The 23,214-nt window shown below is 31.4% G+C and overlaps 1 protein-coding gene across 1 annotated transcript; it reads left to right on the top strand.

Moving 5' to 3' along the window:
* The first annotated feature begins 250 nt into the window (after positions 1–250).
* LOC123655586 (proton-coupled amino acid transporter-like protein pathetic) lies at positions 251–22,596 on the top strand. The gene is made up of 6 exons (XM_045591355.1): positions 251–524; positions 1,818–1,995; positions 8,241–8,598; positions 11,070–11,245; positions 12,025–12,197; positions 22,322–22,596. Exons 1-6 carry the CDS (start codon positions 251–253, stop codon positions 22,558–22,560), a joined length of 1,398 nt encoding a protein of 465 aa, XP_045447311.1. The 3' UTR covers positions 22,561–22,596.
* The last annotated feature ends 618 nt before the right edge of the window (positions 22,597–23,214 follow it).

The following is a 23,214-nucleotide window of genomic DNA, read 5'->3' on the forward strand; positions in this document are numbered from 1 at the left end:
AGTTCAATTCGTTTTAATAAATAACACGATTACCGATTGACACCTATATGGTGCCTGAAATAAATTTCCAAGTGTAATATTTATATTTCTGTGTTGTAAACCATTTAGTGGTTGATAATTATTTAAATTGATTGACTATATCGGAGAAGTAATCATTTAATTTTTTTGCTTAAACCGGCAATGTACTGTTTGTGTTGAGAAAAAAGTACCTGAATTTTTTTTTTTTAAATATTAGAAGATAACTTTAAAAATGAGCGATGAAAAACAGCCGCTCCTCACTGGACCGAACACCCCTATCGACAATACCGAGGTACAAAGCGTAGAATTGGTCGCAAGTTCTTCAGACCGTACATCACCCTTTAAAGATGAAAAGTCGAAGAAAACAGAATATAACCCCATAACTGAACGACTTTTGGAACATCCTACGTCTAATTTTGACACACTAATCCATCTCCTTAAAGGAAATATCGGGACTGGTATTTTGGCAATGCCTGATGCTTTCAAAAATGCTGGTCTATTTCTAGGTATGTGTATATCCCTTTATAATTAAAAAAGGTCATTCTATACATAATCGGGATCTAATTTATCGGGTTTGAGAGGAGAGGGGGTGAAGCGGGGGGCGTTGTGTGCTAGTATATATACTACCCAAAAATGAATCGGAGCACCCTACTTTCTACGTGGTCTTGGTCTGCCCTACCCCTAGAGTGTTTTTTTGAAGCCGGAGGCGCAGAGGGAGCCCTCGCCCGCCTCCGCTGCGGCACTGAGCATGAGTCAGTGTGCTTTTGCACACAAGGGCGGAGGGCTGCACATCCAGCAGCGCCGGAGGAAAAAGAATTAGACCCCGATTGTCTAGACTTACCAAAAAAAAAAATATTGAGATATTTTTTATTTAAATTAATTTGAATTTTCCATTTTTATTGTGATAATAATTGCAAAAATTGTGTCATTCAAAATTCAAAATTGAATTTTAATTTATTTAAGTTGAACTCATTTAAAAAAAAAAATTGTCTTTTAAGGTTCAAAATTCAGTGAAGTATGAAATTACTAAAACTATTCAAAAACGAGATAATCACCATGTTTTTTATTTTTATTTTGCGGAACTAGATAATCCGGCAATTTTGATTAACTGTCAATGTCTTGTTCACGAGACATAAGAAAAAACATGCTAAATATCCTGTTTTCGCATAGTTTTAGTAATAGAAGTAACCATGTTAGTCTATAATCTTATAAAGTACTAGCGACCCGCCCCGGCTTCGCACAGGTGCAATGCTAATACTAAATATACTACAGAATATCTTTATTTATAGTGTGAAGCTAACTTATAGGATGGTTATTAAAATAATAACAACAACATTCAAATATGCATCGTTAGATTACACATTGTTACAGAATGTGTTGAAGAAATAAAGATTCACTGCTTGTTCCCCGTAGGTGATAGTGTGATAATATATATCCTATATGTTGACCCGACTTCTTAATTAATATTTGTGTAAATTTGAAGTAAATCCATGCAGTACTTTTTGAGTTTATCCCGGACATACATACAGACAAACAGACAAAAATTGTAAAAACTATATTTTTGGCTTCGACGTCGATTGTAGATTACACCCCAAGTATTCTTTTAAAAAAATATTCAATGTACAATTTTGACTTTCCTACCATTTTATTATATGTATAGATTAATTGTTACATGTTTACTTTATGCATACTTAGCTCAATGTGCATTTTTAATTTACAATAATTATACATATAGTAAATGACATGACATGGCTTAGGTGGCTTGATTTTTTGTGTAGTGATTATATTTTCTTATTTAGGTGTAATCGGCACTTTGTTAATGGGAGCGATATGCACACATTGTATGCATATTCTAGTGGCTTGTTCTCGTGAGTTATGTGTCCGAAACCAGAGACCTGCTATGAGCTTTGCTGAAGTAGTCGAAGACGCTTTTGCGATGGGACCCATCCCTTTACGGCCATATGCAAAAAAATTCAAGTAAGCTCAATTAAGAATATAATTTTTTTTATTAGTTTTAAAAAATTTGTATTAATTAGTGTGTAATAAATCCTTAAAGCGTCTGTAACCATCTGTAATAGCAAAATTATTAATCATAAAATAGATTTTAAAGAGGTTCTTATCCCTACAAAAAATTTGAATAGTTTTGAATAATACATACATACTATAAGATAACATCTATTAACAGGAGCAACATGGTTCCAGTTTTTATCCTATATAGGAGAGACATCAGTTTATTAAATATATTTGATTAAATACAACCTGCAGATATTGGTTTATTGGTCTCCAGTCTCGTTTTTTATGTACTCCATAATTTTTTAAAAGAAAGTTAATATCGAAAATTTCATAAATAAATAGATTTTATTTAAGATAAATGATAGATTTTATTAGAGAGGAGCAACGGTCACTGCACAAATTTGTGGCTGTTGCACTGGCTGTTGTGGGTTTGGTTCCACACATGACAAACATTTGTATTGGCCATACAGATGTTTGCCGTGATCTGGCTGTTTGTGCAATCCTTGTGGGTCTCCCCACCGTGCCTCGGAAAGCACTTTAAGCCGTCGGTCCCGGTTGTTATCATGTACACCTGATAGCGATCGTTACTCTAAGTAGGGAATATATCCGCCAACATGTATAAGAGCAGCGTGGTGAATTAAGATATGATCCTTCTCCTACATGGGAATGAGGTCTTTGTTCAGTTGTGGGATATTATAGGCTAAAGCGATTTTATCTATATAATTTGATAAAGTATTCTTAGGAGAACAGATGAGATAGTGTTTTATTACACCACCACACATTTTTATCCACAAATAAATACGATCCCTCTATTAAATAATTTAGATTACAAAGAAGTTAACATTGAACGACCTTGAAGTTGTACCTCTCGTTAATAGAGAAAAAATATGGCCTATATGGTGATATAACGGAATAAAATTTAAAGTATTATTGTGACAAAAAATTTAGTGTAAATTATTGATTCTTAAATGTTAACGACAAACGACTACTAAATAAAATAAGTAGAAATTTGCTTAATTAAATTAATGTAATAAAATAATAGTGACCGCACAAGAACGTATTATTCGGGACATGAAATATCAAATATACACAGTTAATAAATAAATAAAAAGTTTTCTTTTCAAATTATTGAACATGTATAATTAAATTAATGAAATAAAGAAGAATCAACAATCTCCCTAGAAATACCTAGTTCGATGTAACCTAAATGTCCGATGTTTTCGAAATCTCGTCCCGTTTAGCGATTTACTTAGTGCTATAACTGCTTACTTTATATATCTTTACGACAAGGCGATCTAGAACAATAGCTCCAAGATCAATACATAAACTATTAACATCGTGATATAACGCAAGCCTGAATCACAATCACGACCTCTGTCTAAAAGTATGTTCGTTTCGCTAAACTGTATCGGTTCAATATGATAACTATACTTTATGAACAGTGAAATCGAATATCTTATATTATATCTGTATAAATAAACAAAATCATTGTAAATTATACATATATGCGCATAAATTCCAAACGACTGCGGATACTTTTTTGTGTTCGTTATTGTCAGAAAAATATTTTACATTTGTATATAAATAAAAAGAAATTTAAAAGTAAAAACACAATACGGTAAGAATTAATTTTTAGGCAACAAAAATAAAAGTGTTACTATTATACAATATTGTTACCAAAATTATCGAACAAAAAAAAAGTATTCAAAAATGCTATACTAAATGAATAAATAACATTATATTATTACTAAAGGAAATTATTGATATATGAATCATAAAAATGTGAATGTCAGAATTATAACACTTTAGTTTTAACACCTAAAAGCCATTAATAAAAAAAAAAAAATAGTTTTTACACATTATTTCAGTTTTGAGAATACTTTTCATCGATAAAAAGTTGTCTATATCAGATAACTGTACTGTATTTGCACAAGATATAATTATGCGTTATAGAAACGGTTAACGGTTCCTTTTAATGGATGAACAATCAAGTGTCTCAAATCTTACTCATGAGGGTTTTATATTTTTAAATTAATAATTTTCAAATTAGGATGTTCCATCAAATAAAAAAAAAATGAATCACGAAATTGCGGGGTTTTCAATCGATTTCCAAAAAGGAGGTTATTAATTCGATTTTTTTTAAATTCTTGTTACCTCATAACTTTTACTGGGTGTACCGATTTCGATGATTCTCAAGTATTTTTTGAGTTATCTCTAAAAACGCGTATTTACTTAACTATATTTTCGTCTACTTACGTTGTACTATATACTATACTTGTCTATGTAATTAAGTCAGTTTATTTCATTTGCGAGCAAACTCAATTATGGTATTATGCTAATTCTACTACACTACATATTTTTAACCGACTTCCAAAAAAGGAAGAGGTTCTCAATTCGATTGTAATTTTTTTTTTTGTATGTATGTTACATCAGAACTTTTGACCGGGTAGACCGATTTCGACAAATTTTGTTTTAATCGAAAGGTGGTGTGTGCCAATTGGTCCCATTTAAATTTATTTGAGATCTAACAACTACTTTTCGAGTTATATCTAATAATGCGTTTTTACTTGACGCTTTTTTCGTTGGAAAGGGGATATCCCTAATTTGGTACCGTGATAAGGAAACCAGGATCTGATGATGGGATCACAGAGAAATCGAGAAAAACTCTCGAAAATCCGTAATAACTTTTTACTGGGTGTACCGATTTTGATAATTTTTAATTTAATCGAAAGCTGATGTTTATCATGTGGTCACATTTAAATTTCATCGAGATCTGATTACAACTTTTGGAGTAATCTTTGATAATGCGTATTTAGTTGACTATTTTTTCGTCGATCTACGTCGTATTACTTGTCGATGTAATTGAAGTCGGTTTTTTTTTCGTTTGCGAGCAAACACAATTTTTTTTTTTATATATTAGGAAAAACACTACGAAAAATTAAGTAACTCATTATTAGAGATAAATAAAAAAATACCTATCAATCTCGATTAAATTTAAGTGGGACTACGTGACAAGCACCACCTTTCGATTAAAAAAAGAATCATCGAAATCGGTCTACCCAGTAAAAGTTATAAGGTAACATAGATAAAAAAATGCAGTCGAATTGGTAACCTCCTCCTTTTTGAAATTCAGTTAAAAATACGACACTACTGACGCACAGAGGGTGATTTGACCCAAAAAGCTGGTCAAAATTCAAAAATTCAAAATTTATAAATATTAGAAAATTTTGCTACATAGTTATAGATAAGGACATAATGAATGATATACCGTAAACTTTCATTCACTCTTGCTTCGTTAAACATATCAATCAATCGTCATTTTACCGTCTCGTTTAGATCGTATTTGTTCTATACGGTTTGCTGCGAAAAACAATTTTAATTTATATTTTATTTGAAACAAGATTAAGTGAAACTGAACTTTTTTATACAATGAAACTTTATGCACCAGGTATGTGTAATTAATTTTTATTAGTAACTTGGTATTATATTGCTTAGTATCTTTAGGAACAAGTTTTTTTCTAACTACCTTCAACATATTATTTATTTTATTCAAAGATTAAATACTTAAGTTTTTTACATATGTTTCCCGAATGGTTCCAGCTTGTATTTTTTTTCTACTATTAACCTAATGAGTTGTGAAGAGAATTACATAAAATTTAGGTGCCACTAAGTGCCACTTTTGGAATGATATTTTTTTAATTAAATTGACTCTTTTACAGAGCAAAGTTTTATTTGCGTTCAGATATTTATTTACCGTATTTTATGGTTGTAGGTTCTTCTGGGTTAACTGTTTTATCAAGACACAGTATATATATGATGACTAAGAACATAAATGAGAAGAGTTTTAGCGAAAAAATAGATAAGGTACAAGAAATAATAATAAATAAATACAGTTTAAATAGTAAGGAAAGGAAAAAATTTATCATTAAATTTTCAAAGCTAAAGCCGGAAATGAAGTCACGGTGGATAGCTGCAAAAAGAACAGAAGATAAATTTTTGAAAATGAATCGAGATTGGCTGCAAAGGACAATATCAATGACGAGAAAAAAAATATCAAGTGTTGGTCGTCCCTCTAAAGACTTTGAAGACTTATCGGAGCGGGACAATAAACGTCGCGACGTTGATATTGTCCTTTGCAGCCAATCTCGATTCATTTTCAAAAATTTATCTTCTGTTCTTTTTGCAGCTATCCACCGTGACTTCATTTCCGGCTTTAGCTTTGAAAATTTAATGATAAATTTTTTCCTTTCCTTACTATTTAAACTGTATTTATTTATTATTATTTCTTGTACCTTATCTATTTTTTCGCTAAAACTCTTCTCATTTATGTTCTTAGTCATCATATATATACTGTGTTTTGATAAAACACTTAACCCAGAAGAACCTACAACCATAAAATACGGTAAATAAATATCTGAACGCAAATAAAACTTTGCTTTGTAAAAGAGTCAATTTAATTAAAAAAATATCATTCCAAAAGTGGCACTTAGTGGCACCTAAATTTTATGTAATTCTCTTCACAACTCACTAGGTTAATAGTAGAAAAAAATACAAGCTGGGACCATTCGGGAAACATATTTAAAAAACTTAAGTATTTAATCTTTGAATAAAATAAATAATATGTTGAAGGTAGTTAGAAAAAAACTTGTTCCTAAAGATACTAAGCAATATAATACCAAGTTACTAATAAAAATTAATTACACATACCTGGTGCATAAAGATCCATTGTATAAAAAAGTTCAGTTTCACTTAATCTTGTTTCAAATAAAATATAAATTAAAATTGTTTTTCGCAGCAAACCGTATAGAACAAAGACGATCTAAACGAGACGGTAAAATGACGATTGATTGATATGTTTAACGAAGCAAGAGTGAATGAAAGTTTACGGTATATTATTCATTATGTCCTTATCTATGACTATGTAGCAAAATTTTCTAATATTTATAAATTTTGAATTTTTGAATTTTGACCAGCTTTTTGGGTCAAATCACCCTCTTTGTGACGTACAAAATCAATAAAGTTAATATAACACTGTTTTTATTAGCTATATACACCTGTGTGTTTGTAACTGACTTCTTAGGACTTCGTTTTGAACCACTTCAAACGTTCAGATTTCATTTAAATTTAGTAGACTTATCGAGGACCAATGACTATATAAAGTAATTTGATAAGATTTTCTACTTTTTAGTTTGGTTTATTTTTAAAACGTGTTTTTTTTTTAGTTTTATTAAACTTTATTATTTAAAATCAATATACAGGTTTATATTTAGGTAATATACCGCTACGCATTTCAAAAAAAATCTATATTTTTACATTATAAGTACTATATTATTCTATAATATAAAAATGAGTCGCTGAATGTGTTGCTAAGCGCAAAACTCGAGAACGGTTGGACCGATTTCGCTAATTCTTTTTTTTAAATATTCCTTGAAGTACGAGGATGGTTCTTATTCTATAATATAAAAATGAGTCGCTGAATGTGTTGCTAAGCGCAAAACTCGAGAACGGTTGGACCGATTTCGCTAATTCTTTTTTTTAAATATTCCTTGAAGTACGAGGATGGTTCTTACGGAGAGAAAAATTCTAAAAAAAAAAATTAAATTTCCTGAAAAAGTCTAAAAACAACACTTTTCTATACTCCCATACAAAATATTTGTGATAATACTTATAAGTCACTGTTAGGCGATACGAAGTTCGCCGGGTCAGCTAGTTTATTATATACTAGCGACCCGCGGAGGCTTCGCACGGTTGTAAAAGCTATCAGTGCTCCTCTACTATATTATGCATGTATTATACATATAAACCTTCCTCTGGAATCACTCTATTTACTAAAAAAAACCGCATAAAAATCCGTTTCGTAGTTTTAAAGATCTAAGCATACATACAGCGGAAAGCGACTATGTTTTATACGATGTAATGATTTTTTTCTTTTTAATTTAGTAATATGTAACTCGACTTCTCACTAAAAATAATCTTGTAAAATATACTTCTTAAAGGATAACAACCTCATTAAAATCTTTAATATTTTACTTTATTCCAAATTGATGATTTTGATACACGGCGCGTTTTTAAAATATATATTTTTTTTGTGTAATAAACATTTTTTTGAGTGTGGTAGTTAAACATAATACATTCTGTAACTAATGAATTAAAAATGTGTACTGTGTGTTACTAAAACTTAAATAATAGCATGGGTGCCGTTGTTTCAGGAATATGATCGATATATTCCTAGTAATAACACAACTAGGATTTTGCTGTGTTTATTTCTTATTTGTGGCTACTAACCTGGAAGACACGATGCATTTTTTTGGCATAAATCTTAGCGTTTATACTTATCTAGCAATGATATTCATCCCAATGTTAGCTTTGGCTATGGTGAAAAACTTAAAATACTTGACTCCAGTATCCCTAATCGCTGCAATTATGACTGCTTGGGGCCTGGTGGTTACATTCTATTATATATTGCAAGACTTACCTCATACAAGCAGTGTCAAAGCCTTTGCAAGTTGGCATCAGTTACCTTTATATTTTGGGACAGCGATATATGCATTTGAAGGCATTGGAGTGGTAAGTCGAAAAAGTTTTACATGTATTAAAAATGTTTTTTTTTTTATATGGTATCTTTATGTATATTTAAAAATCAATGTTTGTCTGTATGTTATTTATAGAAACATAGGGTGTGCATAGTTATGCATTTGATCATGTCATGATCTTCAGCAAAGTGTTGTGATGGTTTTTGAGTTAGGACCACCAAAAAAAGTAGCAACTCGTACAGGATAAAGTTAGTGTATATATACAGGGTGTCCCAGAACTCAACGTCAAGCCGAAACGGGGTGACAAGATTAATTGTAACCATCATGAGAAAAATCAGAAATAAAATCTATCCCATGCAGTTTGAAAATTGTGGGCATTTAAGAAAAACCTAGAAATTTGGTCAAACTGTAACCATTTTTTGGTTTTTGTGGTTAATTTTTATTATTTTTGTTCATTTAAACTTTAGAAGCGGAATCCTAAATAATATTTCTAGAACCACAGTTAAAAATAATGACACAATTGCCCCAAGTTTTCTAGAATTAAGACTATTTGTTAAACTATCAATTTAAAATTTTCAAAATTTGTCGACTTATAAGGCCCTCCTTTAAAAAAATGTACTAAGGTGCCTTGGCAAGTGCCATTAAAAGTTTGCGCATTTAATCAGGATTGTAAAATGGTACAATACTTGTTAGTTTATACAAAACGAGTAAAAAAATAAAAACCTCTAGTCATCATATCAAATATTTGTCATATTGTTTTGAATTCTAGTTAGATTAAGTTATTTTCGATATTTAATTTTTATAGTCTTCGGACTATTCTTAAAATTGTTGAATAACTTAAATTAATAAATTAAGAATTACAGTATGTCTCGTTCATAAGTTTGAATTGTTTTTAGTCGTCATCATCATACATATAATAAAAATGTAAATGTAATATGCTTGTACACGTTCATCTCAGAAATGGCTTATCCGATTTAGATATGGTTTTCACTAATATATTGTGATAAGCTTCACGTAACATTTAGTGTTTGTTTCATGTCAATCGGTTATAAATAAATAAGTTATGCCAATGTAAAGAATCACGTTGAACATGTAAATACGCAAACGACCGTGTTTATAATCCAATATAAACCAAAAGGTATATCCAAAAAATGCTTTCCAGTCACTATTCCACGCGGATGATGTTGTGGGCACAGCTAGTCCTCAACAAGATATGTTTAGTTATTATAAATTTTACGGTCATTGTCTTTTTTAGTTATTTGCTGTTTATTGTTTATGTTTTTATATCTGTGCCAAAATAGTGATAGTAGCCAAAGCGTGATTTCAATTGTTTTGATAAAAAAGAAAGAGTTGTTTTCAAGTAAACAAGTAGGTCTCAAGTAACAGTAATTACAAGAGTCGGCCTTGCGTTATAATATTTTATAGAAATTAATAGACGTACATTAAAACATTTCTAAATTTCTTATCTCGAGTTAATATTTATTTTATTTTTAAACATGTTTTTGTAAAAAAAAAAATAGTAAATAGTCCAATTGTTTAGTTTGCGTGATTTCATATCGGGTATCCAGTTCCAATTAAACACAGTAAAAAAACCGGTTGTCACGTAAAAATAAGTATAATTATCATTAAAATACACGAATGACAGTAATGTATGTGACTCGTGTTTCGCCCACGGATTCAATTTTGCAAATTGGAAACAAAAATTTTGCTTTTTACTTCTCTCTCATTAAAATATAGCCTCAGTCGCTCAGTGATAACGTAGGATTTTCCTGGTGAAGGAATTTTCAAATGGGCCATTCCTTTTTAAATTTGTACATTACAAACAAAAAAAGTAATCTGTGCCACTTATAATATTTAGTATAGATAAAACAAATAAATTTCACCTACCAAATGAGATCTGTTTATTAAAACACGCGTTGCAATCAGTCAACCTCTATCGCTCGTCAATGTCTGCCATATTATCATAACATTAACAAAGCATTTTGTTAATAACAATATTATTATCGATGTAGAGCGAATCTTAAATTATTGCCTGTCTGGAAAATTTAGGAATGTATTTTAACTTACAATTAAAGTAATCTTCAAAACAAGTGTGTACTTACTTGGCTTATTTGTTTTTCTAATCTTAAAGAATAAGTTCTAAAACCACCCAATTTTAAAGTTTGAGGTTATTCTTTCAATAACGCGGACTTTTGAAACAGGAGCCAGAAATTTCGATTAATGTGACCGAAAACGTAAATTTTTGGTCACTTCACGTAAATTTTGATATTAAAGATAAATATTATCCTCTATTAGGGATGAATTTTTAATAAATTCTTAAAAAACGTTAGTGATTTAATCTAGTACAATAATAAATGCTTCAGAATCTTTTTTTAAATTATTGTTTGCAATTAAAAATAAGAATAAAAAAAAATATTTTCTTGTGTTACTTTGTTAATCGGAATGTAATTTTCTTAATAATCTTTTTTTATTATAGTTTATAAGTCGATATAATTTTTAATTCAGATTTTGCCTCTGGAGAATAACATGAAGACACCAGAAGCCTTTGGTGGATGGACTGGTGTTTTGAACACTGGAATGGTTATCGTGGCAGCTTTGTATACAGCTATTGGATTTTTTGGATATTTGAAGTATGGTGATCACGTGTCTGGAAGCATTACACTTAATTTACCAAATGATATGTAAGTAATTTTGTAATTGAAAAAATGCCTTTAGTGTTATTAAAATTATTTAAAAAGGGATGTTTTTTATTTTCATTTTGAGGAGCTCGATATTCGACATTATCTACAAATGTCTTGTTCACGAGCCTTTATTGTATCTAAGGAGTAATATCCCAATTTGAATTGGTCTGATTGTTAATGCAGTTTTCAGTATTATTTTTTCCTAACTTTTGAGCTTTTTAATAGCCTTCAAAAAAGGAGGAGGTTATAACTTTTTACTGGGTGGACTGATTTCGGTGATTCTTTTCTTAATCGAAAGATAGTTCTTGTCATGTTGTCTTATTTAAATTTAATCGAGATCTGATAAGTAGTTTTTGAGTAACCTCTATTTAATCGTCTACCAACGTTGTGATTCTTGTCGATGTTATTGAAGTCGGTTTTTTTTTGTTTCGTCCATATGGGGGGGGGTCTATGTTTTGCCGATGACACGGGGGCCGGGGAGGTCTAGATGGTAGTTACGTCAGCCATTTTTTTATATTTTTGAATAGATTAAAAATACGTGTACTAATGTTTTCGTACGCATAGGGGGGGGGGGGGTCTTGCTGACTTTCATTGAGGAGGAGGTTGGAGGAGGGGATTAAAAATTAATGAAATTCTGCCTACATAATACTTGAATGACTTAACTATAAATTGAAATATCATTTCATTAGGCACAAAAAATAATTTATGTTTTGAAAGCGTTTCTGTAACACTCAGTTCACATATATGTCTGATATAATAGATTATATAATGTTTCATAGGTTAGCACAAAGCGTCAGGGGCGTGATGGCTGCGGCAATATTCCTCTCGTACGGCCTTCAGTTCTACGTGCCAATGAACATCGTCTGGCCGTATATTAAAACTAAATTGAGTTCTGAAATGGCTCTTGAGTACGGCGAGGCTGTGACACGATTCGTTCTCATTTCCATCACATGTACGTATTTGCAATAATTCAATTTCTAAAGTCTATTTTTCTAGAACATCCCATTCATAATTTTATACCTAAGTTCAATTTTTTTTTACTTTTATTTATATAAATAAAAAGGAATCGCCGAAGTATAGATATGTATGCGCCTAAATTCCAAACGAAACCACGAAATTGAAACCATGGAATTGAATATTTTTTGTTTTTGTCGGGACAAAGTTTATATAAAAAAATATAATAAAAAAGAAATCGATATTTACACAACAAAAAAAGCAGTACGAAGTTTGACATTTCTATTTCAAAATCTTGTTTCCTGGACGTTTTTACTTTGCATATACCTATTTATAGAATAGATTTAGGTATATTGTTCACACGAATAATAAAAGAAACGTGATATCTAGTAATACATAACATTATGTATTTGTGTGTTAAATAATACTTTATTAACACTATCATCTACATATCCGTTTTTTATTCATTGTTCTTCTCATGCATAACTGAAAACGCAATGTTCAGTCGGATGCGAAATACACGTTTGTATAAACGATGAAATCTATTCATCGTTGTTGTACATTTTTGTACAAAGTATGAGTCACGTTTTAATACCATACTGTGTATGATATTTATATTATGTAATGATAGCTACGGTATGCAGTTTTACTTGCTTAATCTATCATGTGTGCTGTGACAAACACAGTAAAGTCAAAGTATATTATAGTCTTCTTCTTCTTCTTTGACTTTAGCACCCTTGCGGAATTGCCAGTATCAGAGTAGATATATTATAGTCTATTCGTGTTAAGAAAATAATCAGTCATCGCTGTCACTTACCTTAGTAACGTCAACATTGATCAATTAAATCTTAGTACATTAGAACCCATATGTATGTGAATGGAAATCTTTCTTTAATGGTTCAATTTGAACATAACGTTTTAATTTTAATAAAAAAGTATATTATTAAATTGGTCAAGGGGCGTGCCTAAGCTAGGTGACAGCGATGGCTTCCTATTTTACTAACGCGAATAGACTATAGGAGTTATATTGGATCTCTACGAGTTCAGAATCGGGAAATCTAGGTTATCTTATACCGTTCTTTGACCAGTGAATTGGAACCAGCAAAGAAAGGTGAAAGCAATTCTCCGCCGACAGACAATTCATGATGGTAGCTGTGCAGGTGATGTTTATTATCAAATAAAATAATTTATTTTTGACATATTTATAACTATTTCAAACGAGAATAGAAAAACAAGAAAGTATCGATGAGAAGACTGAGTGATTCTATTTAATCCTATTTTTTTTTCAATTAATTAAGATTCAACGAAAACTACTTACATATTTAGTTGTACTTCACTGTTGAAGAAAAACAATATATATACATTAAAAAGTAAAAAGAACCGAATGAACCGTGATTTCCGGTTCCTTTAAGACAAAGTACTGAAAATCCCTGTTTTCAATAACAGACTGGTTCTGGGAACCCTAATCTCCACATACTAATAAAAAGTTGTTTCATGTTGATAATATATACTCTATAAATAGGGGTTGTCTGTAAAAAATCACTATTAGTGATAAGACCGCCTTTGCACTTTGTTTAGTTTGAATGTTATTTTATTAAATGTAATTTAAAAATGTGCAATAAAACATCACATAAAGAAATAAGTGTACAGTTCGGTAATTTTTCGTAAAAAAGTATAGAATGGTTATAGCAAAAATCCATCTATAATCACAAACTTCCGCAGTTAGAATATTATGATTTGTTAACCTTTGGTTGTATCGTTATTACACTTGTTGCCTTCAAAGAGAAAATGTATTACTTTGGAAGGGTTTCTTCGTATCTAGGCATTACTTTGTGTATCGATAAAGTCAAGGCAATGTTAGTGTTGTGTATAATGTGTGTAATAGCTATTTACTGTTACGCACTTATGTTACATTCATTAATACCATAATATATATTACAAAACACGTGTTGTGGACGAGTCTAATGATCATTTTATTCTTAATATTTTTTTTATGGCAATCGTGTAATTTTGAGGCTTAAATCTTTGTAAATACTAATTTTAATGACACAAGTAGGTACTGTAACATTTTTTTTAATACCGTACCACTAGTAAATGTTAGGAAATAGACAAATCAATTAGTCAAGTCCACTTTTCACAAATCCATTTGAAAGTAAATTCGTTGGTAACATTTTTTTTTAAATAGGGACACAGGGGGTACAATACAATACAAATTTACTTTATTGTACAACCAGAAACAATACATGTAACATAAAATATGCAAGAAAAAATAACAAAAAAATAAATGTAAAAAAGGGGGTTTGAAAAGAATTAAATTTACTCTCAGTAGCTGGAAAATTTTGTAAAGAAATTTTAAGTTTTTTAATGATTGCTTTTGTAAATTACGCCTTGAAGTGCTGTCACGATTTTTCGTTTTTTTTTTTTTACAATATTTAGTAAATTATTTTTATAAGTATATTTTGGCCCAGATCGCGCCATGTATCAGACAATATCTCAAAAATCTATTTTTTGGTTATTTGATTACCAAATTGCATATTTTTTTATCACAAAAATTTAATTCGAATGTAACGTCACGAGAATCGAAAAATATTGTTCTCGGACGAAGCTGCACGATACGTTTTTAAGTAGTGTATCTGTTTTATATGTGACATAATTTCAGTATGAGTAATTTCATTTCTCGTGTGTACCTACTGTGTTTAATCATTTTCTCGTAGCCGAGCGCATGTTAATATCAATAAAAAATGTTTTTTTATTGAACAGCGGTCGTTTATCGGGTTAATTGTCGTGAGATATCGGGACTTTTATTGCATAACATAACATAAATGAAAATTATCTTGCCTTGATACAAATTTAAACGTGATGCTAATTTCATTAAAATTTTCACGTGTATTTAATGATTAATTTTAGAGCCTAGTAAATTAATAAAGGAGGGCTATATGAAATACCATATGAAATGTCATTTTGGGATGAGACTTGTATGTAACTACCTACCTAGTCTACATACTATTACTTAGGTACATGTAAATGTAATACTCTTTTAGGGTGCCAAACCTTCACGTAGCACACCTTACTTGTAGGAATAAATTGTATAAGGAAAAAACTTAGGAGTAAGAAAAAAAAAAAAAAAAAAAAAAAAAAAAAAAAAAAAAAAAAAAAATTACTAATAATAACATAGGTTAAGTGTATATTGTAAGTAGGCCAAGTAGGCCATAAGTGTACATATACGTTAGCTAGACAATAAGTGTACATATATTATAGATAGCAAGTAAGTGTATATATAAACATAGATAATAATAATTATTATAATAGTGACAACAATAATTAAAGTAAGGCGCAATATAATTCTATGTCTTTTTGCATGTAAGATATCAATTAAGTTTAGCATAATTTTGGTCGGTGGACTCACGTCTGCATTAGGGATACTAAGATAGAATAATTAGGTCTCTTAGTGTAAGCTGCAGTAGTGTAACAAGTAAACGATCAGTAATAAAACTAAAAATCGGAATAACAAAAGCATGGGCACTTTAAGCCTGTGGACATAACTTTACTTAAAAAAAAAAAAACCTTCACGTAATAGCATCTTACAGCCAATGTGGCAATCTCATTCATCCCGAAGTAAATTTCCACTTCGTGCCTTATCGTCTTGTAAGTATAATAAATCATATTTAGTACAAACGCGTAATAGATATATTGAGTATATCCAGATTTCGAAAATGTACTTGAATCAAAACTAAAATGTTTTCGTATACATAAATAATTATGTAATTTGTAGACTTTGAAAGCTAGTTTTTTTTATTCGTTTATATTAATAATTATTTTTATTTATGCGAATATATTTGAATAGTAAAACTGCTGATAAGCAATAATTTTAAATCATTAAATTCACTAAAAACATTTGAGCTCCGTTGAGTGTGTTCAAACATCATCATCAAATTATGGCCACATTTTTATTGGATTACTTAGGTAGGAGTAACTTTTAAACAGGAAAACAAAACTACTCAAACTCTCAGAAATTCCTCGATTTTTACAATTTCATCATTATTACATCATACACCATATAAGACTACCTTTAAACGATAACGAGCTTAAAAAAAAAACAATAAACTTTATTCCTGATGAAGTTATGCTGATATATTTTTATTGACAATAGATTACGTAATAGTAATCTATACAAATAAATAATATTGAAGTGTCTGTTTATAATATTAAAATAACCGCTTTTTATTATATTCATATGGATTTATAGACGGTACATATACCAAAATAACATTTTTTACAATTTTTGTCTATCTGTCTGACTGTTTATTCTGGCTTGTCTTGGCGAGAGTTACTCATAGTAGGGAAGATATCCGCCAACCTGCAGTGGAGCAACAAGTTTTATTAGCTCCGACCCTTCTACATAGAGAAAGAGGCCAATGCCCAACAGTGGAATGTTATATGCTGAATCAATAAAAAACAATGAACTAAAAGGTGTTTTTGTTTCTCTTAAATAGCAATGTTTTACAAACAACAATTAGGAAGTTTACTTGAAAAATAATTATAATAAACTTTTTTTTATATTATAGGTACAGGAATTTTTACCTTTCTACGATTGAAATTTGAACGAAATTAATATTTCTCACGCTACGTATTTTATTGCTTTCCAAGATAAATGGTAGCTCTTAATTACTCGTCAAATAGGAAATATACTCTCTGATAATAATGTAATTGTTCTACGCGCGGAAAAGACCCGAGACGGTGTGATAAATTATAAGTAGCAATCAGTTCGACATATGGCAATTTGTATTGTGTTTATATTAAAAAATGTAAAATTCAATTAAATAAATACAAATCTCATTCAATAAATACAAATAAATAAACCATCAAAAATACTTTAAACCGACTTCCAAAAAAGAAAGAGATTCTCAAGTCGATTGTTTTTTTTTTTTATCGAAAGGTGGTGCGTGTTATGTGGCCCTATTTCATTTTAATTGAGATCTAACAAGTACTTTTTGAGTTATATCTAATAATGCGTATTTACTTGATTATTTTTTCGTCGACATACTTTAAATATAGCGCATAACTTCACGGGCAAACCGATTTTGATAATTCTTGTTTTAATCGAAAGCTGATACTCGTCTTGTATTTCTATTTAAATTTGATCGAGCTTTGATGTTTACTTTTTGAGTAATCGTTGATGACGCGTATTTATTTGACTATTTTTTGGTCTCTTACGTTGTATTATTTGTCGATGTAAATGAAGGTTTTTTTTTTCGTTTGCGAGCAAACACAATTATAACATCGATAACATTAAAAAAAGTCATTCATAAAATTATCCTCTCTCCTTACTAGCAGCAGCTACATTTTTTTGATCACATGTTTGCGTCAAAAGAAAACCAATTGAGTGAAACATGGGAATCGATTCAAACTTATCGTTAAAATTTCGAAAATATACTATCGAAAAAAAAAAACAGCAGTGCATTTGTGTTGCGAAACGCAAACGACAAATTACCTATAAATTTTAAAGAGTTAGTTTTCAAGTTATTATAAATATTTGTAGCGAATTATCTGAGGAATACTTCAATAAATATAAGCAAATATTTTACGTACTGATTACAAACCAGTGTCAGAAGGTCGTCCACTTTTGTGTGGCACGTGTTAGAATTAAACTTTTTAATCATTTCCAAAAGAAGAATAAAGACAAGTTTTATTTTTTGCTTTAGTTATAAATTGAATAAAAAATTAAATTAGAATACGTAACCATTACTACAGATACTACAAAAATGTCTACTGTTTTTAATTCCCGTGAATTAAAAAAAAAAAAAAAAACTAAAACCTGCACTTTTATTTTTTTATTTATTGATTTTTTTTTTTTCGTAGAAAATAACGAATATAATTTAGAGTAATACAAATATGAATTAGTCGATTTCAAGAACGTTATTTTGAAAAGTATATTCTGTAGTCGATTCATAATTAAAATAGCTACGTTAGTGCCGTCGAATTCTGTAATTTAATTACGTTATCATAACTCAAAATAAATATATTAATTTATCCTCTTTTATTTTTATATATGTTCAGTTATATTTAACTTTACACTGAAATCATATTAAATTAAAACAACAATTGACCTCTTCATTTTATTTATTATAGTCCATTTTGAAAGTGCTCTGTGCCTTTGACCAGACCCAGCTAGGATTATGTATTGCAATGCTCTGAATCTATTATTCAATAATTCAAAAAACCCTTGTGTTATATCATCATCATAATCATCATCATCACATCAGCCTATCGCAGTCCACTACTGGACATAGGCCTCCACAAGTTCGAGCCAAAAATGGCATAAACTCATGAATTTTGCCCATAGTCATCACGCTGGGCAGGCGAGTTGGTGACCACAGGGCTGGCTTTATCGCACCGAAGACGCTGCTCCTCGTCTTCGGTCTGTGTATTTCAAAGCTAGTAGTTGGATGGTTATCCCGCCATCGATCGGCTTTTTAAGTTCCAAGGTGGTAGTGGAACTGTGTTATCCCTTATTCGCCTCTTACGACACACAGGGGAACGGGTTGTGTTATATAAATTATATTAATGTGTTACTAAATGTAAATCGTCAAAAAAAACTCATTTGTGAGGGTTGGTTGCGATTTTTTCTCAAGTGTTACATAAGTATAAATAATGCGCATATTAATGATGATCTCAACATAGGAACAGAGGCTATATTTATCGGGTCATATTTAGCTGTTACGCGTAATTTTAAAAGGTATTAAGAAACCTCGTACTTAAGATAGATCAAATGTCTAGACAAAATTAAACTTCTGAATTCAACTATATAGAGCAGTGTTAGCGAAGAAAACTAAATAATACCTGATAACAAATACCTTATATTGTCAATTATAACAGATTCTGTCGTAAAAAGTTTTCAATAACTTGCTTGAATATACATTATGTCTGGACTAACCGCATACAACTGAATGTGTGTGAGACTTAGCGCATTGCGCGGTGCGCTGTGAGATTGTATGCATTAATTACAACAAAAATATTTCAAGAAACCATAAAGTGGCAAATTACGAATTTATATCACTTTGGTATATATCAGTGCGTTATAACAACAGGCACTTTATAATAATACGTTTGGTTGTATGCCACATAACCTCTTTATCGATCCCGATACCAATAACAACCTGTTCGATTTTACGACAAGCGAGTATTTTCCGTTAATGGCATACTCGTAGGTATTGTGACGAAATATTCTATTTTTTTTTTGCATTTTATAGGTTTGTAAATGTTGTAAATTTTTGTATTACTTAACGCTTCAGCCTGTAATATCCCACTACTGGGCATAGGCCTCTTTCCCCATGTAGGAAAAGGATCAGAGCTTAATCCACCACGCTGTTCCAATGCGGGTTGGCGGATATATTCCCTACTATGAGTAACGATCGCTTTCAGGTGTACATGATAACAACCAGGACCGACGGCTTAACGTGCTACGAGGCACGGTGGGGAGACCCACACGGATTGCACAAACACCCAGACCACGGCAAATACCTGTATGGCCAATACAAATGTTTATCATTTGCGGGGATCGAACCCGCAACCGCCAGCGCAACAGGTACAATTCATGGCTGTGACCGTTACGCCAACGCGGCGTCACATTACTTATGGAGTTTGCGTTATATTACATATGAAGATTGAATAAATAAATAAAAACAACGATTCTACACACAGCTCAATAAAATAAAAATATAATAAATTTTAAGTTTTTCAGTCGGTTTAAATCAGACGAAGCTCCAAACGTTTACGATTTAAACGTGACCATGATTGCTGTAAAGTATCCGAACCGTCGAATTTAAAAAACTTAATAAACCACGATAAAATTCGAAAAAGTTGTTTTATTATAAATGAGTGAAATTCGCGTAAACATTAGAAAACAATATTTGAAACTTTTACTTAGTGATTCGAAAGTCTATAAAACCAAAATGCGTCACGATAAAAAAAACCAACACATAAATGTATAGGAAAGAATGAGAATACATTTACTACCTAAAACGCGTAAGCGACGCCTTTTGCATGGCGTTTACGACTTTTTTTACGAGATCCTGATCATCATTGATAGAAAAAATCGCAACGGCCTACATTCCTACTATTTATTATTAATTTTAACTTTTGCCGAGTCTAAATGAATTTGTAAGAGCTTTTACACTGAAAAGCACATGTCAATCCACGTTTACGATGTCAAGGTAGATATTTTTTGGTTGTCGCCGCATCATTTTATGAAGATCGGTTTTAAGTAATATCTTAATATCTATTGCAAACCGTTAGATTGACTGTAACTTTTTGACAGTTCAAAACAAGTACTAAAAAAATTAAAGTTTGGTAAAACAAAATTCATTAAAAAGCAAAAAAAAATATGTAAATTAAAATATTGCGTAAGTATTACGTGTTTAAAATAAATAATAATGGTCACCTCTCGTTCTAATTAACCTTTAGTCAAGATATCAAAATTTAATAATTTACCCCATCAAACAACTCGTTAAAATTGACCTTTCTTAATCTTATCAACGAACAGTTTAGGCTTTTAAATGAATAACGGAATCAAATAAACAGCCTAACTCACCGACATAGTAGGTATGTGATTTAATATTTTACTTATATGTTTGATAAATTTAATTCTCGCTTGTATAAAATTATTATTTTAAGCAAGTTCAAGTGGAATTATACTTTTTTGGGCACTATTTTATACTCGGCGCATGTGTGCGTGCGCGCGTGTGTGCGTGTGTGCGTGCGTGTGTGCGTGCGTGCGTGCGTGCGGGCGTGCGTGCGTGCGTGCATGCGTGCGTGCGTGCATGCGTGCGTGCTTGCGTCCATGCGTCCGTCCGTCCGTGCGTCCGTCCGTCCGTGCGTCCGTCTGTGCGTCCGTCCGTCCGTGCGTCCGACCGTCCGTGTGCCCGTCCGTGCGTCCGTCCGTCCGTGTGTCCGTCCGTCCGTCCGTCCGTCCGTCCGACCGTACGTTCGTGCGTCCGTGCGTGCATGTATGTGTGTGTGTGTGAGTGTGTGAGTGCGCGTGTGCGTGCGTGTCCGTGTGTGTGTGTGTGTGTGCGTGAGAGTGCGAGCGTGCGCGTGTGCGCATGTGCGCGTGTGCGCGTGTGTACGTGTGTGCGTGTGTGCGTGTTGCGTGTGTGCGTGCGTGCGGGTGCGCGGGTGTGCGTGTGCGCATGTGCGCGTGTGCGCGTGTGCGCGGGTGTGCGTGTGCGGGTGTGCACGCGCGCCTTTGTGTGTGTGTGTGTAGCGATATCTTCGACGTTTCTGCGCAGATTTACGTAATTCTTTTTGTTTGAAATTGTATACTAACTACCAAGGCTTCTTAGTGGTTTTAATTTGGAGTAATAAAATTTCCTTCTAGTTTCCACATTTTTTTTTATTTAGTATGAAATAACCAAAAGTAAAATGAATGTAGCAAAATATAAAATTTAATGAATAATGTAAAATATAAATTGTTGACAATTACTCTTTTATAGAAAAAAAAGATAATAATGAGGTTAGAAATTTTCCTAATATAAAAAGTTCACCTATGTGTGGGTACTACTACACAGCTGTCTTGTAATTTGATGATAGTATTAATATGATGAATAGAATACGTATAAATGTCAACTCTTAAATACTAGTGAATTAAATATGATCAAGGTCATTGAAGGTATATTTTGAAGAAATGAGTTTAAAAAGGCAACTAAAAAGTATGAAATAAATAAAATAAACGCTTCACATTCGGCACCCAGTAGGATTGTCTCGTGTCAGGTGTCCGGAAACACAAAATACACAAACGAAAACGCTCAAATCACGACAAACATCTATATAGACAAAATAAATGTATATACGGAAATCGGATCCGTAACTGCTAGCGCAACAGACAGTGCTACGAGTATGGCCACTGCGCCAACGGGTCGTCGATAAATTAATATATGCTTTATAAGTATTGTTGTTAAACCGTTACCTCATTCTATAATACTTAGTACATATTTATGAAATAACCATTTGTTGTTTGAATAAATTTTCATTTACTGTTATTGTTTCACCATCAGTTTTCAAAATAACCTCTAAATATTTTTTTTTAAAAAATCATATATTTTTTATAACTATTTTTTGTTTCAGTTATCGCGGCGGTGCTAATACCCAACCTGAGCAGCATCATCTCTCTAGTGGGTGCATTCAGCAGCTCCGCACTGGCACTAATATTCCCACCTATAATTGAAATAGTAACGTTCTGGCCCGACCGACTTGGAACAAAAGGTTGGATATTGTGGAAAGATCTTGCGATTGTAGTTTTCGGCGTAACAGGTTTTGCCTTCGGTACTTACGCAAGTTTGGGGAATATTTTAAAAGAGTCTTAAAGATTATATTATAGTAGAGGTTATAACAAAACCACAGTTACAAAAACGATTATATAATAACAGACCAACGGATCGCACACTGATTAGTGTAAGGTGTAAAATTATTACGTTTCACTATATTATATATATATGTGGCTATAAATAAGTTCACTCACCAGAGCCTGAGTGTTGCAGCGTCAAGATATTTTAAAAAAATTTAATCAAATGTGGCATATGTATATTCATAGTCAAATTTTAATTTATTCCCTAAATGTTAATGTTTAAGGATTATTTATATTTTTTAATGTCTTTGTAGTTTAAAGGCGTTACTAAGTTTTATTCTTTAATGTTATTCGAAACTGTCTCTACCGTTAAACTTTTCGGTCGTTATTACAAACTGTCATATGTCGTATTAATGTCAAGATTTTTTTAAATCACTGTCAATATTTGACACCAAAACGGGCATTTTTTGCGTTTCCATCAATTTCCTTAAAAGTCGCACACCTGCTGGACTCAATATCCGCTACAAGCATAAATAATTAATAGATATAATAATAATATTTGACTCTCATAAAACCATGACAATAATAGAATAATAATAGAAATGACTTGAAATATATTTATACATATTTTATTTTAGTTGATAGGTGTAGAGTGAAATGAAGTGATCACATT

This window comes from Melitaea cinxia, chromosome 8, assembly GCF_905220565.1.
Source record: "Melitaea cinxia chromosome 8, ilMelCinx1.1, whole genome shotgun sequence".
Lineage (NCBI taxonomy): Eukaryota > Metazoa > Arthropoda > Insecta > Lepidoptera > Nymphalidae > Melitaea > Melitaea cinxia.

Coding starts and splice junctions, on each gene's coding strand:
- LOC123655586 (XM_045591355.1), top strand. CDS start 251: ATGAGCGATGAAAAACAGCCGCTCCTCACTGGACCGAACACCCCTATC. Junction 1,996..8,240: donor CCATATGCAAAAAAATTCAA/GTAAGCTCAATT, acceptor CCGTTGTTTCAG/GAATATGATCGATATATTCC. Junction 12,198..22,321: donor CGTTCTCATTTCCATCACAT/GTACGTATTTGC, acceptor TTTTTGTTTCAG/TTATCGCGGCGGTGCTAATA.